The 21,608-nt window shown below is 56.7% G+C and overlaps 1 protein-coding gene across 2 annotated transcripts in view; it reads right to left on the bottom strand.

Moving 5' to 3' along the window:
* Positions 1–21,608, bottom strand: part of TUBGCP6 (tubulin gamma complex component 6) — a 23,326-nt gene extending 1,718 nt beyond the window's left edge. The window contains exons 1-24 of one of the 2 annotated variants that reach the window (XM_019712318.3): positions 20,383–21,608; positions 19,305–19,468; positions 16,429–16,639; positions 9,892–10,065; positions 8,608–8,729; positions 8,032–8,095; positions 7,798–7,907; positions 7,499–7,590; positions 7,264–7,403; positions 6,101–6,250; positions 5,711–5,792; positions 5,538–5,626; positions 5,334–5,449; positions 4,039–4,177; positions 3,693–3,764; positions 2,126–3,545; positions 1,902–1,960; positions 1,566–1,707; positions 1,291–1,468; positions 1,072–1,213; positions 789–983; positions 590–722; positions 294–507; positions 42–223 (exon numbers count right to left, since the gene is read on the bottom strand). In XM_019712318.3, coding sequence (XP_019567877.3) covers positions 42–223; positions 294–507; positions 590–722; positions 789–983; positions 1,072–1,213; positions 1,291–1,468; positions 1,566–1,707; positions 1,902–1,960; positions 2,126–3,545; positions 3,693–3,764; positions 4,039–4,177; positions 5,334–5,449; positions 5,538–5,626; positions 5,711–5,792; positions 6,101–6,250; positions 7,264–7,403; positions 7,499–7,590; positions 7,798–7,907; positions 8,032–8,095; positions 8,608–8,729; positions 9,892–10,065; positions 16,429–16,639; positions 19,305–19,468; positions 20,383–21,123 — 5,131 coding nt within the window. In that variant the 5' untranslated portion in view covers positions 21,124–21,608. Of the gene's footprint in view, positions 1–41; positions 224–293; positions 508–589; positions 723–788; positions 984–1,071; positions 1,214–1,290; positions 1,469–1,565; positions 1,708–1,901; positions 1,961–2,125; positions 3,546–3,692; positions 3,765–4,038; positions 4,178–5,333; positions 5,450–5,537; positions 5,627–5,710; positions 5,793–6,100; positions 6,251–7,263; positions 7,404–7,498; positions 7,591–7,797; positions 7,908–8,031; positions 8,096–8,607; positions 8,730–9,891; positions 10,066–16,428; positions 16,640–19,304; positions 19,469–20,382 lie in introns of those variants that run through there. The other variant, XR_012494209.2, reaches the window with a different exon arrangement.

Genomic DNA, 21,608 nt, shown 5'->3' with positions numbered 1-21,608 from the left:
GGCGCGTCCTGTGGCCCACCCAGCCCGTGGGGACAGCGCACCTTTGAAGAGGAAATGGGAGTAATACTTGAAGGTGCTGTAGGACTGCTGCATGAGGGCGAAGTTGGGGTGCTCGGCCGGGCCCCAGGGCTGGGAGATGAGCTGGCTGCGGAACTTGAGGACGAGGCTGAAGACACTGTGAATGATGTTCATGACCGGCGCCGCCTTCTCTGTCAGCAGGCCCCTGGGGAGCAAGGGCACTGGTGAGGGTGCCTGGCCACACCCCCGCCCCCCCACCGTGCCCACAACCTCACCTGAACACAGCCTTGTGCAGGTACTCAGCATGGGCCCGTCGGATCTCCTCCAGGTCGCCCACCGCCGCCAGCCTGGCCCGGAACTCACACCAGGTGACATGCAGGATCTGGTTGGCGATGTAGCCCTGGGTGACCTTCACGAAGTGCTGCATCTCATGCTTGAACAGCTGCAGCTGGCGCAGCTGCACGGAGCCGGCCGCGGGGCTCAGCAGGGCTGTGGGGTGGGGGGCGGAGGAGGCAGGTGTAAGCCATTGCACGGGGCAGGGCAGCTGCCAGGGCCAGGCCGCGGGCCTCACCTGTGCGCTTCAGGTGGAAGCAGATGTCCTTGAGCGTCCACATCATGAGCTTCAGCTGCAGCAGGAAGGAGAAGATGCCGCCGTACCTGCTCAGGCAGCTCTCCGTGATGACGATGTTGAGCGGCCAGTCCACCTGTGGGGAGAGGCTCAGGGCGTGCATTGACCAGCACCCGCCAGCCCAGCCTCGGGCCCTGCTGACCTTGTACCTAAGCTCCAGGCAGCTCAATACGTCGGGGGCGTTGGGCGCAAAGGCCTCGGGCAGGAACTTGAGGGCGAAGGACAGGTTGGCTGCGTGCGGGGAGTCGCCATGCAGGCTGTACTGCAGCGCCTTGCTCAGCACCGTGTTCAGCGCCAGTGGGCTCAGCAGCTCCCCGGGTGTCTGGCCGGCCCCGAGCTGAGGCAGAGAGGGCACAGGGTCCCAAGGCATCTAGCCGCCCCACCCTGCGCAGCCCCCGCCACGCCCCCTCCACACCTGGGCTCACCTTCTCGAAGAGCAGGTCGCTGAGGGACTGGGCGAACTCGCCGTCCTCCATCAGCAGGAAGTGGCGCAAAGCCTCGAAGTGGGACTCCAGGCGCAGCTCCACGAAGAAGTAGTCCACAGCCGCCTTGTTCACCAAAGAGACACTGGCGGGAGGAGCCTGGAGTCAGGGGCCAGCCAGGTGGCGCAGCCGGGTGGGCCTGGCGGGCAGGCAGGCACTCACTGGGCGGCCAGCGGGGCAGTGATGGAGTGCTTCATGAGAACGGGCAGCGGCAGCAGCTCACTCAGCTGCACAGCTGTCTCATCTGTGTCCGGGTAGGGGTGGGGGTCCTGGGGGAGGGCAGTGGGGGTCCTCAGGTAGGGCAGCCCGTGGTGTAGGAGGCGGGCGGCCGGAGGCTCTGCTGCGGGGACAGTGCAGCCCATGGTCAGTCACACAGCAGGGACATGCCGGCCAAGCGCCCTCCCTCCCGCCCGCCCGCCCGTGGCCGGCCCACTCACACATGGCCTCGTAGCTGTCCGGGTACTGCTCCAGACGGTACCGCCTCACCAGGCCTGCCAGGTAGGCCTGCTCCCCATCCACGCACGGCGCTGCCGCTGCCTCCTCCCTGAGGCCCACACTGCTCTCGGTGGCTGCACCTTCCTAAGACGACACAGCCTCAAGACCCCTGCCTCTTCCCCAGGAGCCAGGAGCCAGAGAGGCAGGAAAGGGTGTGGGGCCCACGCGCTGCCCGACCCTGCAGGCACAGGCCCTCACTGCCCAGCAAGGCCAGGCGGGGCGGCCAGCACTGAGCTCCCCTGGCCCTGACCCCACAACCCCGACCTCACGGCCCTGACCTGAGAGCTGGAAGGCTGACTTGAAGAGCAGTCATCAGTGTCCCCACTCCTCCCTGGGCCTGAGGGGCACAAATGGGATGGGAGGGGGGTCAGGGCCAAGTGCCTGCTGTGCGGCAGCACCTCCCAGGTCCCCAGGACAACAGACTTCTCGCCCTTCCTCCCTCCCCTCCCCCTCCAGTCCCCAGGCACCACCAGTGACAGGACAGCTCTGGGGTCCCACTGACCTGGCTCCTCGGAAATGCTGTCTCCCAGATCACAAGACATGGCCATGGCAGCTGGTGAGGCCTGCAGGCCATTCTCTTTCCCGGAGTCAGAGCAGGAGCTGTGTGAGGCCAGCTCTGAAGGGGGCTGGGGCTCATGTTCCCAGGCCGGGCTCTGTGCTCCCAGGCTGACGCCAGACTGGGACACGTGGACAGGGGGACTCTGGTGGGGCCTGGGCGTATCAGGCTGGGCTTCCTCTGGGAGCACCCCCAGTATCACCTGGGACTGAGATACATGCCCGTGGACGTTCCACCGTGGCCGGGAGGGCACCACGTCACACACATTCTCCCCCACCCTGATACTGGCATCAGACACGTGCCCGTGGACATTCCACCGTGGCCGGGAAGGTGCCACGTCACACACGTTCTCCCCCACCCTGATGCTGGCATCAGACACGTGCCCGTGGACGTTCCACCGTGGCCGGGAGGGTGCCACGTCACACACGTTCTCTCCCACCCTGATACTGGCATCAGACACGTGCCCGTGGACATTCCACCGTGGCCGGGAAGGTGCCACGTCACACACGTTCTCCCCCACCCTGATGCTGGCATCAGACACGTGCCCGTGGACGTTCCACCGTGGCCGGGAGGGTGCCACGTCACACACATTCTCTCCCACCCTGATACTGGCATCAGACACGTGCCCGTGGACGTTCCACCGTGGCCGGGAGGGTGCCACGTCACACACATTCTCTCCCACCCTGATGCTGGCATCAGACACGTGCCCGTGGACGTTCCACTGTGGCCGGGAGGACGCAATTCTGGAAGCATAACCCCCTGTGAGAACACCAGCCTCTGGCACATGCCCAAGGAGCTGCCTGACGGCTGGGCTGCACCCCTCCTGGCGGGGGTTGTTCCTGGGTGGGAGTGGGTGAGGCAGAGCCACCTGCCCCTCTGGGACACATGTGTCCAGCTGCACGTGAGCATTCCCACACAGCTGCAGCCCCTCACAGCCCAAGCCGCCTCCTACAGTCTGGAGGGACCCTTGGGGGGCTGAGGTAACCACAGCTGGCCTCAGGATGGTTCTGAAATCGTACTCCTGCGGCCCAGAGGGCCCTGTGCCCGTTGCTGCGGATGGAGCTGAGGTGGGCAGGGCTGAGCCGATGATCTGTAATGCCTCTCCCAGGTCAGGGGCCATGCCAGCGAGTACAGGCTGCTCAGGCCCCTGCCCCGTAGGCGGGACGTCTTGGATGCTGAGGCCTGCAGAGAATGGCTCCGACCTCTCCGCCTGCCCTGAGCCACAGGCCCCCACTGGAGGCTCCAGGGGCTGTGGTGCCCACATGCCTGGCCGGCTCAGGCCATCCCAGGAAGCCACCTGCTGCTCTGCACAGCCAGAATCACAGCTGCCGCCTCCATCCGGGCACTCGGGGCCCGGAGACAGGGCCTGAAACACAGTGCACGTTGGTCCCTTGGTTACCTGGCTGTGTCCCCAAGTTCAGTTCTACAACCAGCACGAAAATCCATTGAGCGGACAGGCCTGGGCACCCACGTCGGCCCCACACTCACACCCTGGGTGCTGCCCCAGCCCCACCTGGGAACGTGTGCTCGGGAGGATGGCCAGCGGCTCCAAGGGCTTCCCCTCCGACACATCTTGCAGCATGGCCTGAAAAGAAATGAGCAGAGCTCACAGCCACCCCGTGCAACCAGAGCCACAGCCTCCGTGCCCAACCACAGTGGTGAGGCGAGGCGAGGTTCACGCTTTGCCGGCAGCCCGGGCCTCCCAGCACTCAGCACTGTGGTCTGAGGGCGCCAGCTGCTTCCCAGCCAGGACACCTCGGAACAACTGCTGAGTTACCAACGGTCCCCTAGAGGGACGCACAGGTCTGCATGCAGTGTCTGGGGTTCTGAGTGCCCGCAGCCCAAAACCACAGCGGTACCTGAATGCGCTCCTGATCTTCTAAGAGAAAGCGGAGCCGTGCACCCGCCAGTCTGTGCCTCTGGATTTTCCACAGCGCCTTCTGTTCACGACGAGCTGCCTCTGCAGACAACTTGCTATAACGGTCAACCAGCGCCTGCCTGAAGCCACGCCCAGAGGACCAGTCACCAGGCAACCCCCACTGTCCAGCTGGCTCCCTGTGGGCTGCGATGGCCCTCCAGGGCAGAGGCCCCCGCGGGCAGTCTGCACAGCCCAGCACCTTCCCCAGCTCTAGAGCTGGTCCAGAGGGATCCCCACAGCCCCTGCAGGAGCCTCGCCAGGCAGGTCATTCTGCCCATCTGACTGGGATCCCCTGGGGGGCAGGTACCCAGCTGGACCTTAGCACACGTCTTCTGAATGACCACCAGCATGAGCCCCTACACAGCCTGAGGCAAAGGGCCTGGCAGGCGCAGGGAACCCAGGCTGCACGGGAGGCACCTCCCTATCCTGAGGAAAGCCCAGAAGACTGAAGATATACGCAGATGTTTTATTTGCTTAGTTCAAAGCCAGTCCAGCATGTTTCTCCCACTGACTTTGATCCACTCGCTAGCAGGGAACTGGGTTCAAACCTGGACTGGCCATTTCCAGTTTGGCCTCCACAGGGCAGGCGACCGCCTCCATGTGTGAACGGGAAATAACAGCTACCCACATGTACGTGTGCTATACACATGCAGATATGTACGAAGACAACACGACGCTCACACCGACACACACAGACGTGTGCACACATCACTCTAGCTCCAGGTCACAGCTCCAGAAACAGCATCTGAAGTTGGGACAACTGAAACCCCAAGGCCATGAGCAGGAAGGGACAGCTGCTCCCACAAAGGCTCCCGAGATGCCAGCTCTGCTCCCATCTTAAGGGAGACACAGGAGGGCAGCACAAGCTCGGCACTGTAGGGAGACCAATCTCGGACGCTGTATGGGACAAACACCCATCTCCGGCGGTAACAGGTTTAAAATTAAGTCAACAGGAGCTGTTTCACTAAAAGAACACACACAGCGGTAGGACAGGCGGTGTGCGGACCTGCCTGGACTCCAGGCCACACCCCCCAGACACACGCAGACACTGAGGGCAGCTTAGGAGAGCTGAATGCGCCCATGTCCAGAAGCAGTGAGGCCCGCAGGACGCTGGGAGCCAAGACGACAACTTGCAAATTTCCCAAGTAAAAAGTGCAGTGATGGTCACTAAGGTCAAGCCCTTTGGCTACCCTGAGGGGCAAGCCCGAGTGACCGCTCTGCCCGCGGCCGCCCTACCTCGCCTTCCGCTCCAGCTGCTCCTCCAGGGCCCTCAGCCTCTGCTCCCTGTCGCGAAGTTCACGGGCGTAGCTGAAGTCGTTGTCCAGCTCCTGCTGCCGGGCCGCCCGGCGTCGCTGCACAACACACCCCACACGAAGCCCGGCTGCTCAGACGCCCTGCGAGCGGCCGCGCCCCGCCAGGACCTGCGGCCTCCCCACCCACCTCCTGGTGCTTCACAAACTGCTCCTTCAGCCTCTGAAACTGCTCTCGCTTCCGGGCATCCACAGCCATCCGCTCAGATATCTGCCGATCTGCACACAGGGACAAGGCACCATCGTGAGGGGCCCACAGGCGGCCCCAGAGTCATAGTCACGGGAGGGCTGAGCCCCACGCACCAGTCAGCGCACTCAGCACCCGGGACGCCGCTTCGCGGGCGTGGACGATTAACTCTTGTTTCGCAATTTCCATTCGCAATTCCTGGAAAAGACCATCTGTGAGCCATGCATTCTAACTGTCCCCTCCCCTGGGGTGGGTGGGGGTGGCTGTTCAGACCCCAGCGGATTCCTCGGGTCACGGCCAAGCCATGCGGGCGCGGCACCTCGGCCTCAGCACTGACGGGGGCTCGCCCTGCAGGAGCCTGGGCTCCAGGACAGGACAGGAGGACAGAGCCCCAGCCCTGGGCACTCCCACTAGATACCGCCCAGGGCAGGGGATGCGCCAGGGCACACCCAGCGCCCCTCGAGGGGCAGGGGTGCAAGGGAAGCCCTGGGCTGCAGGCTTCACACCTTCTCCTCCTTGCTGACGGAGCTGTGACGCGCCACCCTCTCCATGCGCCCCACGTAGATGGCACAGTCCTTCTCTATCTCCTTCAGCTCCTCGAGGGAGAAAATCACCGAGATCCGGGGCACGGGAACGTCGGACCAGCAGAGGTAATGCTGCCAAAGAGGGAGAGCCCACATGAGCCTGGGACACGCGGCTTCCGTGCTTCCGGGGACTCGTATGGACATCCTCCGTGGCTCCATGGACACCAGGCAGGCTGCATGGGGTCTCGCCCGGGCCAAGCCTCCCTGCGGCAGGGGCCAGGCCTGACTCCAGAAGGGTCTTCAGAAGAGGCTGCCAAGACCGGGGGACCCTGCTGAGCCTTTTGTCCTGAGGAGCGCCAGCCTCACTGAAGCCAACCCAGAGCGGACAGACTGGATGCCTGTTCCACACTGCCCTGGGCACCTGACCCCTGGCACTCCCCACACCCCCAGCCAGTCTCCGGGCAGCTCTCACCTGCATGGGCTTATGCCTGTCCTGGCCACTCCAGGCTGTCCCCAGCACAGCACTGGAGGGACCCTGTTAGCGGCAAGCTGAGCCTGGCCCCTTCTCGGCCCTGACTCGCCGGCCAGCTGGGCCCCTGCTCAGGCCTCCGCCCACTGTTCCTGCTGCCGGGAAACCCCAGGTCTACAGAGCCAGCCCACCGGCCTCTCAGCTCGGAATGAGACAGCACCTCCTTGCAGAGGCTGCCCGCCCGTCCACACCCCGTGGCTGATGCTTGGGCATGGGCCACATGGACGCCAGTGCAGGGCTCTGTCTAGGCCTCCACTCCAGAGCCCAGCCAGCCCTCAGGGCTGGGGACACCACCCCCTAAACCAGCCTGGGTCCACCTTCCCGCAGATGCAGCCCAGCCCCATCCCCGTGGGGCGTTTCCCGCGCAGAGGAGGCAGAAAGGGGCCCACTGCCCCTCGGCCCTGGAAACACCTTCGAACAGTGCCCAGAAACGAGCCTGTCATGAAACTCTCAGGTCACCATGACTCCCGTTCCAACGCGGCTGACCCAGAGCTAAGGACAGAAGGCCAGGCCTCAGGGACAGGGGATGATAGATCTGGACCTTGGCTCCCAGAGGCCAGAAGGGACAAGGGACAGGGACCCTGAGAGGGGACTGCGGCGGTGGGGAGCTGCTCACCCGGGGACAGCAGAGCTTCAGCAGGTTGACAGTCTTGCCGCAGACGTACACGTCCTGAGCGACATGCTTCAAGAAGGCAGGCACACAGTCCTCCACCTCCTTGGAGAGGAGCACGTAGCCGTGGGTCCAGTACGCCTTATCTAATGGGGAGCAGGGCACACGGCTGCTTGCGTCCAGCGACCGGCCTGACCACCCAGTGGCGCAAAGCCCAGCCCAGCAGCCAGCTGCCACCTACCTCTGAAGCCCAGGTACTCGTGGTTCACCTGGATCATGAACTCGCCATATACGTCTCGGAAGACCCCACTGTACACCCAGTCGTGGATGAACCTGCCAGGGTGGGCGGGCCAGCAGTGAGGTGGTCATGGAGGGCATCAGGGTAGGCTGGTCTGTCCAGGGGGCCCACAGTCCAAGCCCCCACCTGCCCTCCCCCTCCCCATCTGTGATCCCTGCTGGCTGCAGATGTGCTCAAATAGCCTCGGGGACTGTGTGTGGCCGTGGCCCCGGCCCCGGCCCCGGCCCCGGCCCTGGCCCTACCTCGTGTAGGGCTCGCAGCTGGTCTTGAGCAAGGACAGCAGCACTGGGTAGTGCTCATTGCTGCAGTTGTCCAGGGCCTCCTGGTACAGGTAGGAAAGCAGCTTCACCCCCTGGAGACAGCAAGGGGAGGGGCTCAAGTACGCATACGACAGCCCCACCCCCACAGCTACGCCCAGCTGCTCCCCCTTTCCTGCAGCCTGCCAGGCCAACACTCAGCAAGAAAGCAGAACTCACAGTGGGGAACGCAGTCCTGGGCTCCCCTGCGCAGGTGCCCACACCACAGAGCTCAGCCAGATACCTAGACACAGAGGCGAGGTGAGAGCGGGTGAGCAGGTGCTCGGAGCCCCCAGGCCCGGGTGCGAGCAGGTGAGCAGAACACGTCGCAGGCCCTTCCCTACCCGTCTGTGTGCTCAGCTTCCAAACCACCTGCACATCCAGGCCCTCAGACTTCACCTTCCTGCTGGACCCCTCCCGGGGCAGCCCGTGCTCCCCCCTTCCCAGGCTCAGCCAAGACTCCAGATCGCTGGGAGTACATGACCCTTCCCCATACCTGCAGCTTTACCTTGAGACCCCTGCTGTACCCCCACCGCCTCACCCAGGTGGCCACCACCTCTGGCCGGGATGACAGCCAAGCCTCCTCTCGGGGGCTTGCCCTCTCCACCCTGCTGTGTCCCTGCACAGCAGCCCAGCACCTGGTGAGCTCAGGTGGAGCAGGGGCCGTCCAGACACCTACCAGGAGTGCTGTTCTCACAGGCCCCCCATGCCGACCCCCACACGGCCCCCACACTTGGCTGCCATGCTGCGGCTCACCTGAGCTGCCGGCCCAGCTTCTTGAAGAGAAAACCAATGGTAAGGAGGCTCAGCGTTGGCGGAGTGGCAAGGACGCAAGCCCGGTAATACTGCAGGTACCTCCTCAGGCCGCTGGTGAAGGCCTGTCGGGCAAGGGGGCTGAGAGGAGGGCGGCTGGGCACACAGCCGCTGCCGAGCTCAGGACCCGACAGGTGCTGGGGAAAAGGGCTTCGCTTCCACCCCCAACCCCGGGACTCCATTCTCCTGGGGATGGGCATCACAGACACCCCAGCCAACTGGAAGCAAGGAGTCCAGGCCCACAGCAAATCCTGTCCTGCAGCCAGGGCCAGACGCTCCAGGAAACTGGCACCAGTGGGTCCCAGGTGGGATTCTGGAAAGCGTGGCCAGGCACTGCACACAGATCTAGCTCTGAAAGGGTCCCTGGCCGCTCCGACCCTGGGGTCTGTGACACATGCGTCCTGGGCGGCACCACAGCCGCATGGCCGCAGCTCAACCCACACCTTTATAGGATGTCTGCAGGAAAACCCACCAGTAAGGACACAGCTGTCCTGCCCTCACGTCCCAGACAGCCGACAGCACAGTCCCGCCGTCCTCAGTTTCCCCCTGCCCTTCCCGGCCCACTCTGACCCAGCTCCGCGGGCCCAGTCTACACTGTCTAAAAGCTGCCCGTCATCGTGTCCACCGTGCTACAGTGCCAAGCCGTGAAGGGACCCGCACAGCCCAACAGCCCCCACTGAGCCTGGCACCCTGCGTCCTCCACCCATCCCCCCTGACGCCCTCCTGTCAGTGCTCCCAGAACGTCCTGCTCAGCGTGGATGCCGCCCCCCCACCCCCGCCGCCATGCGGCTGCACCCACGTCCTGGGGACCGTGCTGAGCATGGGGCCAGCTGTAATGCTTTCACGGAAGATCTGCCTCAGCCCAGCTCCTGGAACTTCAACTCGCCAAATAAGGGAGACCCACTGTTGGTCGCCGCTGGGGACCCGGTGGGGAACAGCAGGGTGCGCCCAGCCCACACCGCCGGGCCTTCCCCCGCGACCCCACCTGTGGGCCACACCTGCCTCCCACTATCCCCCGGCCCCAGCATGTCTGCCCAGGTTCCCGGGGAAGTGGCGATGAGGTAAAACATCCCATCCCTGAAGAGCAGCCATCGGTTTGAGACGTTACAAGGCAACAAGGCTCTCAGTGCCAGGACCTGGGGGCAGGGGGGGTCAAGGAAGCACCTCCCCAGATGTGTGTACAGTTCTCAGAAGTTCTGCCAGCCTGCGAGAGGCTGCGGGCCCCACCTGGAACACGAGGCCCTTGCTGCACGAGGAGTCCAGCACCGGCTGCAGAGAGAAGTGACTCAGGCGTGTGTAGTAGGTCCCGCATTCAGCCACGTCCGACAGCAGGCTGCTGATGCTCTCGGGGGACGTTCCCGACACGTGGACGCCCCGCTTCACCACGAAGGCCTGAGTCGCCTGGACAGGGCAGCGGAGAGGTCGCGGAGGCTGGGCATCCTGAACCTCCCCTGCACACCACCACCCCACTCCCCGCCCCACGGCACTGCCCAGAGTGCCCAACCCAAGACACAGAGACCGGAAGTTCCAAAAGCTAAAAGCAGATGGCTACAAAGCACACCCAGCTGTCCCACCCACCCCTAGTACTAAAAACATACAGAAATGAGGTGTGGTTTTTCGCTGACCACACTGAAGAATCCAGGCTTAAAATGTCGAGCCATGTGTGGAAAAGGACACCGAAGACAGGGTGCCTTCTGCTCTCCAGGAGATGTGCACACGGAACTGCTTCTTGGGGGCAGAAGCTTTAAACAAGTGCCATCAGATCTGATACCAGGACTCCCAAGGATGTGCCCCGGGGACACAATGGAGGGTGCACACAGGTATCCGCCACAGCACGTTCCCCACGATACTGTTTATAGCCACAGAGAACGAGGATAATCTGATGGTTGGCAGCAACCCAAACTTGGGGGATACAGCGAAAGCAGTGTTCACAGGAAAATTTATAGCTGTTAAGTGACAACGTTAAGAAGAAAGGTCTCCAATCGATATCTGCACTGCACAATTTAAGGAACTAGAAAAAGAAGTGAACTAGGGCCGGCCCGGTGGCTCAGGCGGTTAGAGCTCCATGCTCCTAGCTCCGAAGGCTGCCGGTTCGATTCCCACATGGGCCAATGGGCTCTCAACCACAAGGTTGCCAGTTCGATTCCTCGAGTCCCTCAAGGGATGGTGGGTAGCACCCCCTGCAACTAAGATTGAACACGGCACCTTGAGCTGAGCTGCCACTGAGCCCGGTTGGAGCGTGTCCTCTCAACCACAAGGTTGCCGGTTCGACTCCCGCAAGGGATGGTGGGCAGCGCCCTCTGCAACGAACAATGGCAACTGGACCTGGAGCTGAACGGCACCCTCCACAACTAAGATTGAAAGGACAACAACTTGACTTGGAAAAAAGGCCTGGAAGTACACACTGTTCCCCAATAAAGTCCTGTTTCCCTTCCCCAATAAAATCTTAAAAAAAAAAAAAAAAAAAAAGCTGGCTCTTGGAAAAGATTAATAAAATAGACTGGTGAAAAAAAAAAGAGAAAGTATATTTACCAAGTGCCAGAATGTGCAAAGCACACTTAACCCTTAAAAAAAAAAAAAAAAAAAAAAAAGTGAACTAAATCCAAAGCAGAAAAAAGGAAATAACAAAAATGAAAGCAGACAGGAGCGGCCAGATGGCTCAGTTGGTTCGAGCGTGAGCTCTGAACAACAAGGTTGCTGGTTCGATCCCCACATGGGCCAGTGAGCTGCGCCCTTCAAAACTAGATTGAAGACAACAAGCTGCTGCTGAGCTGCCGGAGGGGAGACCAGATGGCTCAGTTGGTTAAGAGCACGAGCTCCCAACAACAAGATTGCCGGTTCAATTCCCACATGGGATGGTGGGCTGTGCTTCTGCAACTAAGATTGAAAATGGCAACTGGACTTGGAGCTGAGCTGTACCCTCCACAACTAGATTGAAGGACAACTTGGAGCAGATGAACCCTGGAAAAACACACTGTTCTCCAATATTCCCCAATAAAAATATTTTTAAAAATGAAGTAAAATCTCATTATTAATTTAAAAAAAATGAAAGCAGATATAAATAGAGACTAGAAATGAAGAGAATCATGAAACCAAAAGTTGGTTCTTTGACAAACCTTTAGCAGGCCCAAGAAAAAAAACAGCTAAAAACAACAACAACAACAAAAAAAAAAAAGGAGAGAAGACTCAAAGTACTAAATCAGAAATAAATGTGGGCATCACTACCAGCCTTTAGAGAAATGAAAAGGACTGTAAAAAAAAATACCAAGAACAATGGTTTGCCAACAAATTAGATAACCTAGATGAAATGGACAAATTCCTGGGAACATACAAAGTCACAAAACTGACTCAAGAAGAAACAGAAAATCTAAATAGACCTGTAAAGAGGACACCGACCAGGGAACCAAAGCCCTACTGGGGGTAAGTGCCTGACATTAAGCTTCTGATTGACATGCATCCACTTCAGAAACATCCCTTCGGACATTCCAGCTGCACGACGAAAATGCTAGTAAAACACCGAGACGAGGAACCAGCCGCCCCATCCTGGAAGTTCCCCTTTTAGGAACCCCAGGGTAACTTAGATAACTGACCCTTTAGGGACCCCAATTCTCCTTCCTGTGCCCTAATTCCCACCCTTATGTTTTAAATCCACCAACAGTGAACCCATGAAACCCTAGGCACCCCTATCCTGGACCCCAATAAAGGCAGAGCCCCAGGTCTCCTCCCCCATCCCTCTCCCCAAGACCTCGCTGGGTGGTCCCGCTCATGCTGTGTACCCTCCAACACCTGTGAGAAATGAATTTTGTTCTTCAAAGTTCCCTGATGGTTTCTTACTGAGGAGCGTCCTGCAATCACAAGTGCCGGTGGGGGGCATGTCTGGGGGCGCTCACCACAAGTAAATATGGCTGTGTGACAGCCTCAGGCACTCCCAGCCAATAGGACCACTATCAAAGGCCGGGACCGACACAGCACCTCCCAACAGGTTAACATGATACTGTGTTTCCCCGAAAAGAAGCCATAACCAGGAAATAAGCCCAAGAATGATTTTTCAGGATGCCATCCTCTGAACATAAGCCCTAATGCGTCTTTTGGAGCACAACTTATTATAAGACCCAGTCTTATTTTCGGGGAAACACAGTAAATGTTGTGTATTTTGCCATGATTTAAAGAAAACGAAAGTAACAAAGGCCCCTCTCAACAACTGAAACCCCAGAATCAGATGGCTTCACTGGTGAATTCTACCAAACAAAGAACTAACACCGATTGTTCTCAAACTCTACCAAAAATTGAAAAGGAGGAGGATGCACTTCCTAATTCTAAGAGGCAAGTATTATTCTGATTCCAAAGAAGACAAATACATCACAGGAAAGAAAACTACAGGCCAGGATCCCTTATGAACATAGGAAACCCTCTATAAACTATTAACAAGCCAAATCCAGTAGCATATTCATATGATTACACACCACGACCAAGTAGGTTTAATCTCAGGAATGCAAGGCTGGTTCAACATACGAAAACCAATCAATGTAATAAACCACATTAATAGAATGAAGGAAAACGTGATTACCTCAAGTGATGCCCCAAACATGCATTTGACAAAATCCAACACCCTTGCACGATAAAACGCTCCATAAACTAGGAATAGAAGGGAACCTCCTCAACATGATAAAGGCCACACATGAAATACCCACAGCTAAGGTCAGTCAGTGGTGACAGACTGAAAGCCCTTCCCCAGGATCAGGAACAAGACCAGGAAGCCTCTTTCACCACTTCTGTCCAAACAGTCCTGGAAGTCTCAGCCAGAGCAATGAGGCAAGAAAAAGAAATAAAAGGCATCCAAGTTGGAAAGGAAGAAGTAAACTTATCTATTTGCAGACGACACAATCTTATATACAGAAAGCCCCAAAGAAGCCACAAAAACACTATCAGAATTAATAAGCAAATGCTACAAAGTTGCAGGCTGCAAAATCAACACACAAAAATCAGTTGTATTCTTATATACTAGCAATAAAAAATCTGAAGAGGAAATTAAGAAAACAATTCCCTTTACAACAGCAATGTAAGAATAAAATACTTAGAGATAAGTTTAACTAACAAGGCAAAAGGCTGCTAGAGTGAACACTATAAAACATTGCTGAAACAAATTAAAATCCTAAATAAATGGAAAGACATCCCATGTTTGTCGACTGGCAAAAATAACTCTCCAGAAAATCCACCAAAAGAGCGGTTTATTCGGGAAAAGAAAAAGAAACAAAAACCACCACCACAGTGCGGGAACGCACACCTCCAACCCGGGGCTCCAGCCGGCTGATCACGTGAAGACAAAGTAGCAACCCTGGTTCCAAGATGGCTGTTGTATATATCAGCATCCCTCCCCACGTAGTTACTACAAAGTCCAACAGGAAGTCAGGAGTAGAAAGCCAACAAGGGCCCAGCTCCACCCATAGTCCTCCCAGCTCTATGGTTAAGCATTTTAAGATGCGAGTTATTTTTACCATGTTCATGGACTGAAATATTTACTATTCTTAAGATGACAACACTACCTAACACAAAGCGGCCCACAGAGTCAATGCATCCCCATCAATATCCCAGTGGTGTTTTCTGCAGAAATAAACCTATTCTAAAACCCATGTGAAAATGCAAGAGGCCTTAGTAACCAAAACAATCTTGAAAAAGAAGAAAAAAGCTGGGGAATTCACACTTTCTGGTTTCAGAACTTACCGTAAAGCTACAGTAATCAAAACTCTGTGGTACTGGCATGAGGACAGACATACAGATCAATGGAACAAAATAGTGAACTGAGAAATAAACACTCACGTACATGAACAATCAATTTCCAACAAGCGCACCAAGACCATTCGATGGGAAGTCTTTTCAACAAATGCTGCTGGGAAAACTACATATCTAATGCAAAGGAACGAAGTTGAACCCTTTCCTTACACCATATACAAAAATTAACTCAAAATAGATCAAACACCTAAAGTTAAGAGCTAAAATTATCAAAGTCTTAGAAGAAAACAGACAAATCATGACCATGGAGTTGGCGATTTCTTAAACAGGACCCCAAAGGCAAGGGCAACAAAAAATAAGACTTTTTGTGCTTTGAAGGAAACTATCAAGAGAGTAAAAAGACAACCTACAGAATCGGAGAAAATATCTGTGAATTCTAAATCAGACAAGGAATTAATATGCAAAATGTCTAAAGAACTCCCACAACTCAACAACCCAATTCAAAACTGTGCAAAGGCCTCAGACACACATTTCTCCAAAGGAGATACTCAGACAGCCAATGAGTCCATGACAAAACGGTCAGTACCATTAGTCATTAGGGAAATGCAAATCGAAGCTACAATGGCACAGCACTTCAGCCCCACTGAGATGTCTGTTATTTACCAAAAACCCTGAAAACAACAAGTGTTAGTGAGGGTGTGGAACCCTGCTACGTTGCTGGAGAGAATGTAAAATGGTGCACCTGTTGTGGAAAAGTTTCTTGGTTCCTCAGAAAGTTAAACACTGAGCTACTACAGGGCCCAGCAATCCACTCCTGGTTTTCACTCCAAGGAACTTAAAGCAGGACTCAAACAGCCTCTTGTCCACCTACATTCACAGAGCTCTGTTCACAGCAGCCGAAAGGTGACACAACCCAGTGCCCACCAATAGATGGACGGATGGCCACACAAAATGTGGTCTCTATATATGTGGAGTATCTATCCTCAAATGCAGGAAGTCGAAGGCCTCCCTTCCCGCCTCGGTGAGGTAGGGCTCCTCTCTGTGGCCGGGGGCGCTGTGTGGGGGACAAAGTCACAGGCTCCACCTGCTACAACACGGATGGGCCTGGAGGACGTCATGCTCAGTGAGGTAAGCCGGTCACAGAAGGACAAATACTGTAGGTTCCACTGACACAGCAGGTCCCTGGAAGAGTCACGCGCATAGAGACAGAAAGTAGATGGTGGTGCCAGGCTCTGGGGGAGGGGCAGGTGAGTGAGTGTTTCATGGGGACAGTTTGTTTGGGAACATGGAAAATTTTGGAAATAGACAGCAATGACGGTTGCACACAGTGTGAATGTAATTAACGCCCCTGAAATGTGCACTTCACCTGGCTGAGGTGCACGTTTTGAGTTGTGTGACAACAAAACACTACAAGGCCATGAAATGGTGTTCTAGAACAAGCTTCAGAGGAGCAAGGCTGTGCTCCCAGCATACTCAGATACGAGAACAGCCCCTGCACAGGGTCACTTAAGACAGGGAGACAGGCTGGGCACACATGTGAAAGAAGGCAGCCGGAGATGTACCAACAGCTTCATTTTGTGCACAGATCCTTTCAGCAGCGCCCAGAGAAATGCAAAGGCTGGATCAGCTGCAGCTCTGGTCACAATGAGCAGCACCCCCAGCCTACTGTCCAGGGGACATGTCCTCGGCAGTGAGAAAAGCCATCGACAATGAGGTAAGACGTCACAGGACAGCGGCCCTTCCAGTGGCGGTACTCCTGCAAGCGGTCTGCCCTGTCCTTGCACAGGATATGGCAGGGGAAAGGCACAGACAGGGTGGGCCTGTTTCTACTATTCCGCCGATAGCAACAAACATCTTACGTTCGTTGAGTTTGTCAAAGGGCGTTAATAAATTAATAGTTTTTAGAGCTAAAATGAGACCATCGCTGTAGTCCCCTGCGGGCCTCACCCCACCTGCACTGGGGCTCACAGCTAAGGCCACGCTCTCCCTACCCTGGGCCATGCACGCCTGTGCAGCGAGCACCCTTGTCCTTACCTGGGAGAGGGGAAACGTGGAGGACACAACCCCAATCAGCACGTTCAGGGCGTCCTTCACCAGCTCGTGCTCCTTCACCAGGAGGGGCCGCGAGGCCTGTGGGAGGGCCCCGCCCAGCACCTGCAGCTCCCCGAGGCGGAGCCTGCAGAACCTGTCGAAGGCCTCCCTTCCCGCCTCGGTGAGGTAGGGCTCCTCTCTGTGGCCGGGGGCGCTGTGTGGGGGACAAAGTCACAGGCATCTGAGCTACTGAACCACCGGCAGGAGGAAGTGACTCAACACAATAATGCCTCTGAAATGCGATCAGGCATGAGTCTCAAGTGAGCAGAGTGTCTGACAGGCTCTTGCTGACCACAGCCAGCCTTCGGGACAAGTCCCAGCAGAAGCTGACGTACCCAGCACGCAGAATGCACAATGCGGGCATCAGTAGGACCACTGCCCACAACGTGACTTCATGTTAGAAACAAGTACAAGGTTTGCACGCCCACGAGCACAGCATATTCACAACTGCCCAAAGGTGGAGCACCCCAAGTGTGGATTAGAAAGCCGTGCTCCAACCCCACATGGAATGTCATTCGGCCTTCAAAGGGAGGACATTGGGACACATGCCACACACAGATGGACCTGGAGGACGTCACGCTCAGTGACATTAGCCAGTCGCAGAGGACAAGTACTGTGAGATCACACTTATGTGAGGTCCCTACGCTAACCAAATCCAGAGGCAGAAAGTAGGAGATGGTGCCCGGGGCTGGGGGGAGGGGTGGGGAGAAAGGGAGTGTTTGATGGGGATGGAGTCTCATTGGGGAAGCTGAGCAAGTTCTGGAGATGGTGGTGGTGAGAGCTGCACAAGAGTGTGAATGCACTTAATGCCACTGAAACTGCGTACCTACAAATGGATAAATGGTAAATTTTATGTGAGTATATTTTACCCTGTGATTCAGAGCTGAGGAAGAAAAGCCCATGAAGGAAAATACCAAATTCACACCCACCGTGGGGACACTGAGGACATTACGTGTCCCCACAGAGAACTCAGCCCTTCATGTAATGAAACTGCTTCCCCCAGCGCTGGCTCTCGGGGGAAGCACAGGGGAGGGGTCCTCCAGAGGTCTGAGCAAGGGAGGACCGCCATCCTGGGTGTGGACCGACAGAGCTCTGCTTCTGGCAGGAAAGCAGCTCCCTTACCTGCCTACTGGCCAGCGCTCACGGCAGGAACCTAGCAGGAGGCTGGGATCGAAACTGACCCAGTTCAAAAAATTCACCAAGTGAGCTTGAGCTTCAGAGGGCAGGGGCAGTGGATGCGGCTGAGACAGAACAGGTAGAGGAGGAGCCCTGGGGGTCGGCCTGCAGAAGCCACCTATGCTTATGCTGCCAGGTACAGTCCTCACAGGAAACACCCACCGTGGGGACACTGAGGACATTAAGTGCCTTGAGAACAGAGGTGAAGAGAAACTGGGGAGTGGTCATGTCTTCTGAACAGTGGCCTGAGAAACTAAGCTTAGAAAAGTAGTGTCAGCTAAAGGTCATCGCTGACAGCTCAACACCAACAGGAGTCCCCAACTTGGGGTGCGGGTGGGAAGAGACTTAACAGTTCAATGGTTAAACAGCTGGGCTGTGAGCCATTGAGAGCCAGCGAGCCAGCCCAGTGTTGCTTCTCCACTCCAGCCCACCACACAGCTCAGCTCTGCTCCACTCTGTCCTGCCTGCCCCCACGCTGGCCGGGTTTGGCCGGAGTTTGGCGGAGTTTATAACTTACTCTGCCTTTGGCAGAAAGGGAAAGTGTGCTCTCCCAGCCAGGGGGAGCTGACTCATAGAGACAGAAGTCCCCGTCCCTGGTCCAACTGCTCCGTCCTCATGCAAATGAGACTCCAAACCCTGTTTGATTGGTGTAAAAAACTGTACTGACTGATGAAATGGAGCCGCTCTGATTGGTCAATGAAGATGCTAAGAGAAAGGGCTAACTTGTTGGGCCACATTTTAGACATGTGAGGGCTCAACAGAAAGCCAGATGGTTAGAGTGGCTTTGTACACAGAAGACAGGACTGAGGCCTCACAGGGTTACAGGGCAGACAGCGCTCGAAGACAAGACAGCGGGCCACACCGACAGTGGTTAGGGAGCTGCTGTGTGGGGAGGATGAGCACGCCAGGAAAGCTGCCCCAGAGGACCAGTGCCCACACACACCTGTGAAACGTCTGCCCCTGAGCAGGTGCTCAGGTGCAGGAGACCCTGCGGGAGCCCATGGCTGCGTCAGGAGGCACTCAGCTCCCTGCTAACCGCAGTTCTTTTATTCAGTGTTCCCTATGCTGCTATTTCACGGACCTACCCACAGATGACATGTGACAAGAGGGTGCCATGACCAAACGTTGAAAATCTGTGTCCTCTATTCCCATTCTGGAAGTTTCAAGAGACAGAAGCCCTGTACAGACTCTGAGAGGTCCTGAGTGGACAGGCCTCTGGCCCCGGATGAGCCCCATGAGCGAGCTGCTAGCAGCAGTCAGGGAAACCCTGCTGACGCGCTCACCAGCCAGAGCGCTCCCAGCTCTTCTAGATGCGAGGGACGGTGGGCATGAAGAAAACGCCTCTGGCAGCACCCCATGCCTGGGACTGACCACACAGCCTGCCAGGCCGCCCTCATGGTAACGATGTTAACTCAGTTGCCAACTGACTGCTCTAACTGGAAAGTGTGATTTGTGGAAGTTGCTGGCACACTGGGAACCTCCATGAAGCCTGGGAGTCCTTTCTCCCAGGCCTTCCTCTCAACTCCCAAGCTTCCAGGCTCCTAATCCCATCACAGCTGCTTCTACAAACAACTCCCTGGGCTCTCTGAGTAAAGCCATATTCACAGCGGGGAGAAGTGATTTAAGGGCAAACGCTCACGTACCAGCCAACTTGCTCCCAGCACCTCCGCTTGCTGGCCTCGTAGGTGAGCACGGCCTCCCACAGGTCCATGTCGGGGGTCATGCCTGGTTCAGACTGGGAATCAGGAGTCAAGTTGGATGCTGACTGGAACCCTTCATCTTCGGACTGGTCCACACTCTGAGGAACCTGGAGACCAGAGGAAAGAAGGAAACACCACAAACATCTTTGGGTCGACCTTCACCCAAGTGTGATCAGAATTCCAGGATTCCCCACACATTTTCACTTACTCATATGGGAAAGACCTAGCAGAATGTTTCTATTTTTCTGGAGCACGAGTGTACTACATAGTGTTTTTGCCTCCATTAAACCATTAAAAGTAATTAAACAAATTAATTTACTAATGTAGCAATTCCAATTTCACACAATGCATGAGCCTCCACAGAACTTACAATGAAATTTTTCATGAAATGTCTCCAATCTGGAAATTCCATTTGGGGGATGCAGCATAAAAATCATACCAGAGACAGAAAAGTTTACATAGACCAAGATGTTCACTAGAGCATCAGCTTTGTCTGGGAATAACCTTAACACCCCATAAGGAAGTGACTGATGACAGCACATCCTTTCATCAGTACGTATAAAACCGCCACATCCAAAGTCCAGTGATTTACCTGACAATGTAGGAAAACCGCACGTTACAGGTGGAAAAGTATATAAAACTGCATGCAGAGTCTGAACAAATATTTTCTGCCACATGTGGCTACTGAACACTTGAAATGTGGCCTATGCAACTGAGGAACTAAATGTCTCATTTTAATTAAGTTTAGATGGCAATTCTAGAGGGCAGAGGAAGTGAATTAACAACATGCCGTGTCAAATACAAGACGAAAAGCAGCATGTTGGAGGACTGGTGGGCGGCAGCGTCCTCGCCCAGGAAGGTGGGTGCCAGCAAGCCCACTTCGGCTGCCTCACCTCAGCACAGCTCAGCCACCAGGTGACCTGGACTCTAGCGCTACCCTACCTTTACCGTGACAGAAGGAAGGTCAAAGGAGGCATTTCCAAATGCTTCCACAGCTACAGGCAGGAGAGGGGCACTCTACCTTAATACACAGTCCAGACAGGTCCACGCTGCCTGGCACCAGGGGCAAGTCCAGTCTGACATCCATGTCGTACGTGCGGCTGTGCACCAGGGCTCCGAAGAACGAGGCCCGGGTGTCTCTCTCAAACCTGTCACCACAAGGGTCACCGTACGAGAAGAGCCCGACAGAGGGCAGGCCGGTGCCCGGCGCTGCCTCCATCACCTGAAGCGCTTTCTGGATCGTGTCCTGACATAAATACTCCTCTCTGGAGATCAGAGACTGAACGTCCATCTCAAACACACTCAGATCATAGCAGTCGTAGCCGCTGTAGGGCACGTTTCTCCCAACGTGCTTGTTGTTGACGAAGTAGTCCCGTTTGGGTGGCAGCACTTGAGGGGGCCCACTCCCTGCCAGCTGGACCAGGAGGTCCAAAACCGACCGCACCTCCACAAGCGGACAGCAGGGGGCGGCTTCGAGTTTCTCCACCAGCTCCTCCAAACGGTCAGCCTCGGGGCCCAGGCCACCGACTCTTAGGTCAAAGGACAGCATGAGCATCTTGTTTTTCACTGGGACTTTCCAGAGGTCAGGCTGCAGCTTATGAGTCTCATCTCGAAAAAGCTTCGTGAAAAGAGCGTTGTACGCAACCCTCTTGAGGCTCTGCTTGGCCTCCTTTCGGCTCACGCTGCGCTGGCCCAGGTGAGCCTTTGCAGCGGGCAGAAGGGCCTCGCACAGGTCGTCGAACAGCTGGGTGATGCTGGCCATGCCCGCCCCGTCTCAACTCCGGGCCCTCAGCGAGTGGGCAAGCGTCTCACCCGGGCTGCACGTCGGCCTCTGAAAGCCAGAGCGCGGACCCCACAGGGATGCCTGGCAGGCGGCCTCCTTAACCGGCGCCTGGAGGCTCAGAACTTGTATTTTAACGGCCGTCTTGCGGTGGTTCTGCCCTCCCCGGCCCAGCCCATGCCCACCTGCACCCCGCGGCCCGCCACAGCCTGCAGAGCGCCAGCCTGACACCTCCCAATTCCGTAGCCCTCAACCTTTAGGGGTCACAGAACCGTGACAAACCCAAGGAGACGCGCGCGGGCAGTCCGCAGTGGACGGACCCGGCTTTGCACGCCGTCTCCCGGCCGCCCGGGAGGGAGCGGGGGTGCCCGGCAGGGGGCGTGGGGTCAGGCCGGCGCGGCCGCCGGCTCACCAGGCCTGGTCCAAAAAGAGCGCGCCGCATCGGCTCCCGCCGCCGTGGCGTCACT

This window comes from Rhinolophus sinicus, chromosome 1, assembly GCF_057876585.1.
Source record: "Rhinolophus sinicus isolate RSI-liver-muscle chromosome 1, RSI-T2T, whole genome shotgun sequence".
NCBI lineage: Eukaryota > Metazoa > Chordata > Mammalia > Chiroptera > Rhinolophidae > Rhinolophus > Rhinolophus sinicus.
The sequence above is the reverse complement of the archived record's forward strand: the minus strand, read 5'-3'. Positions and strand labels throughout refer to the sequence as shown.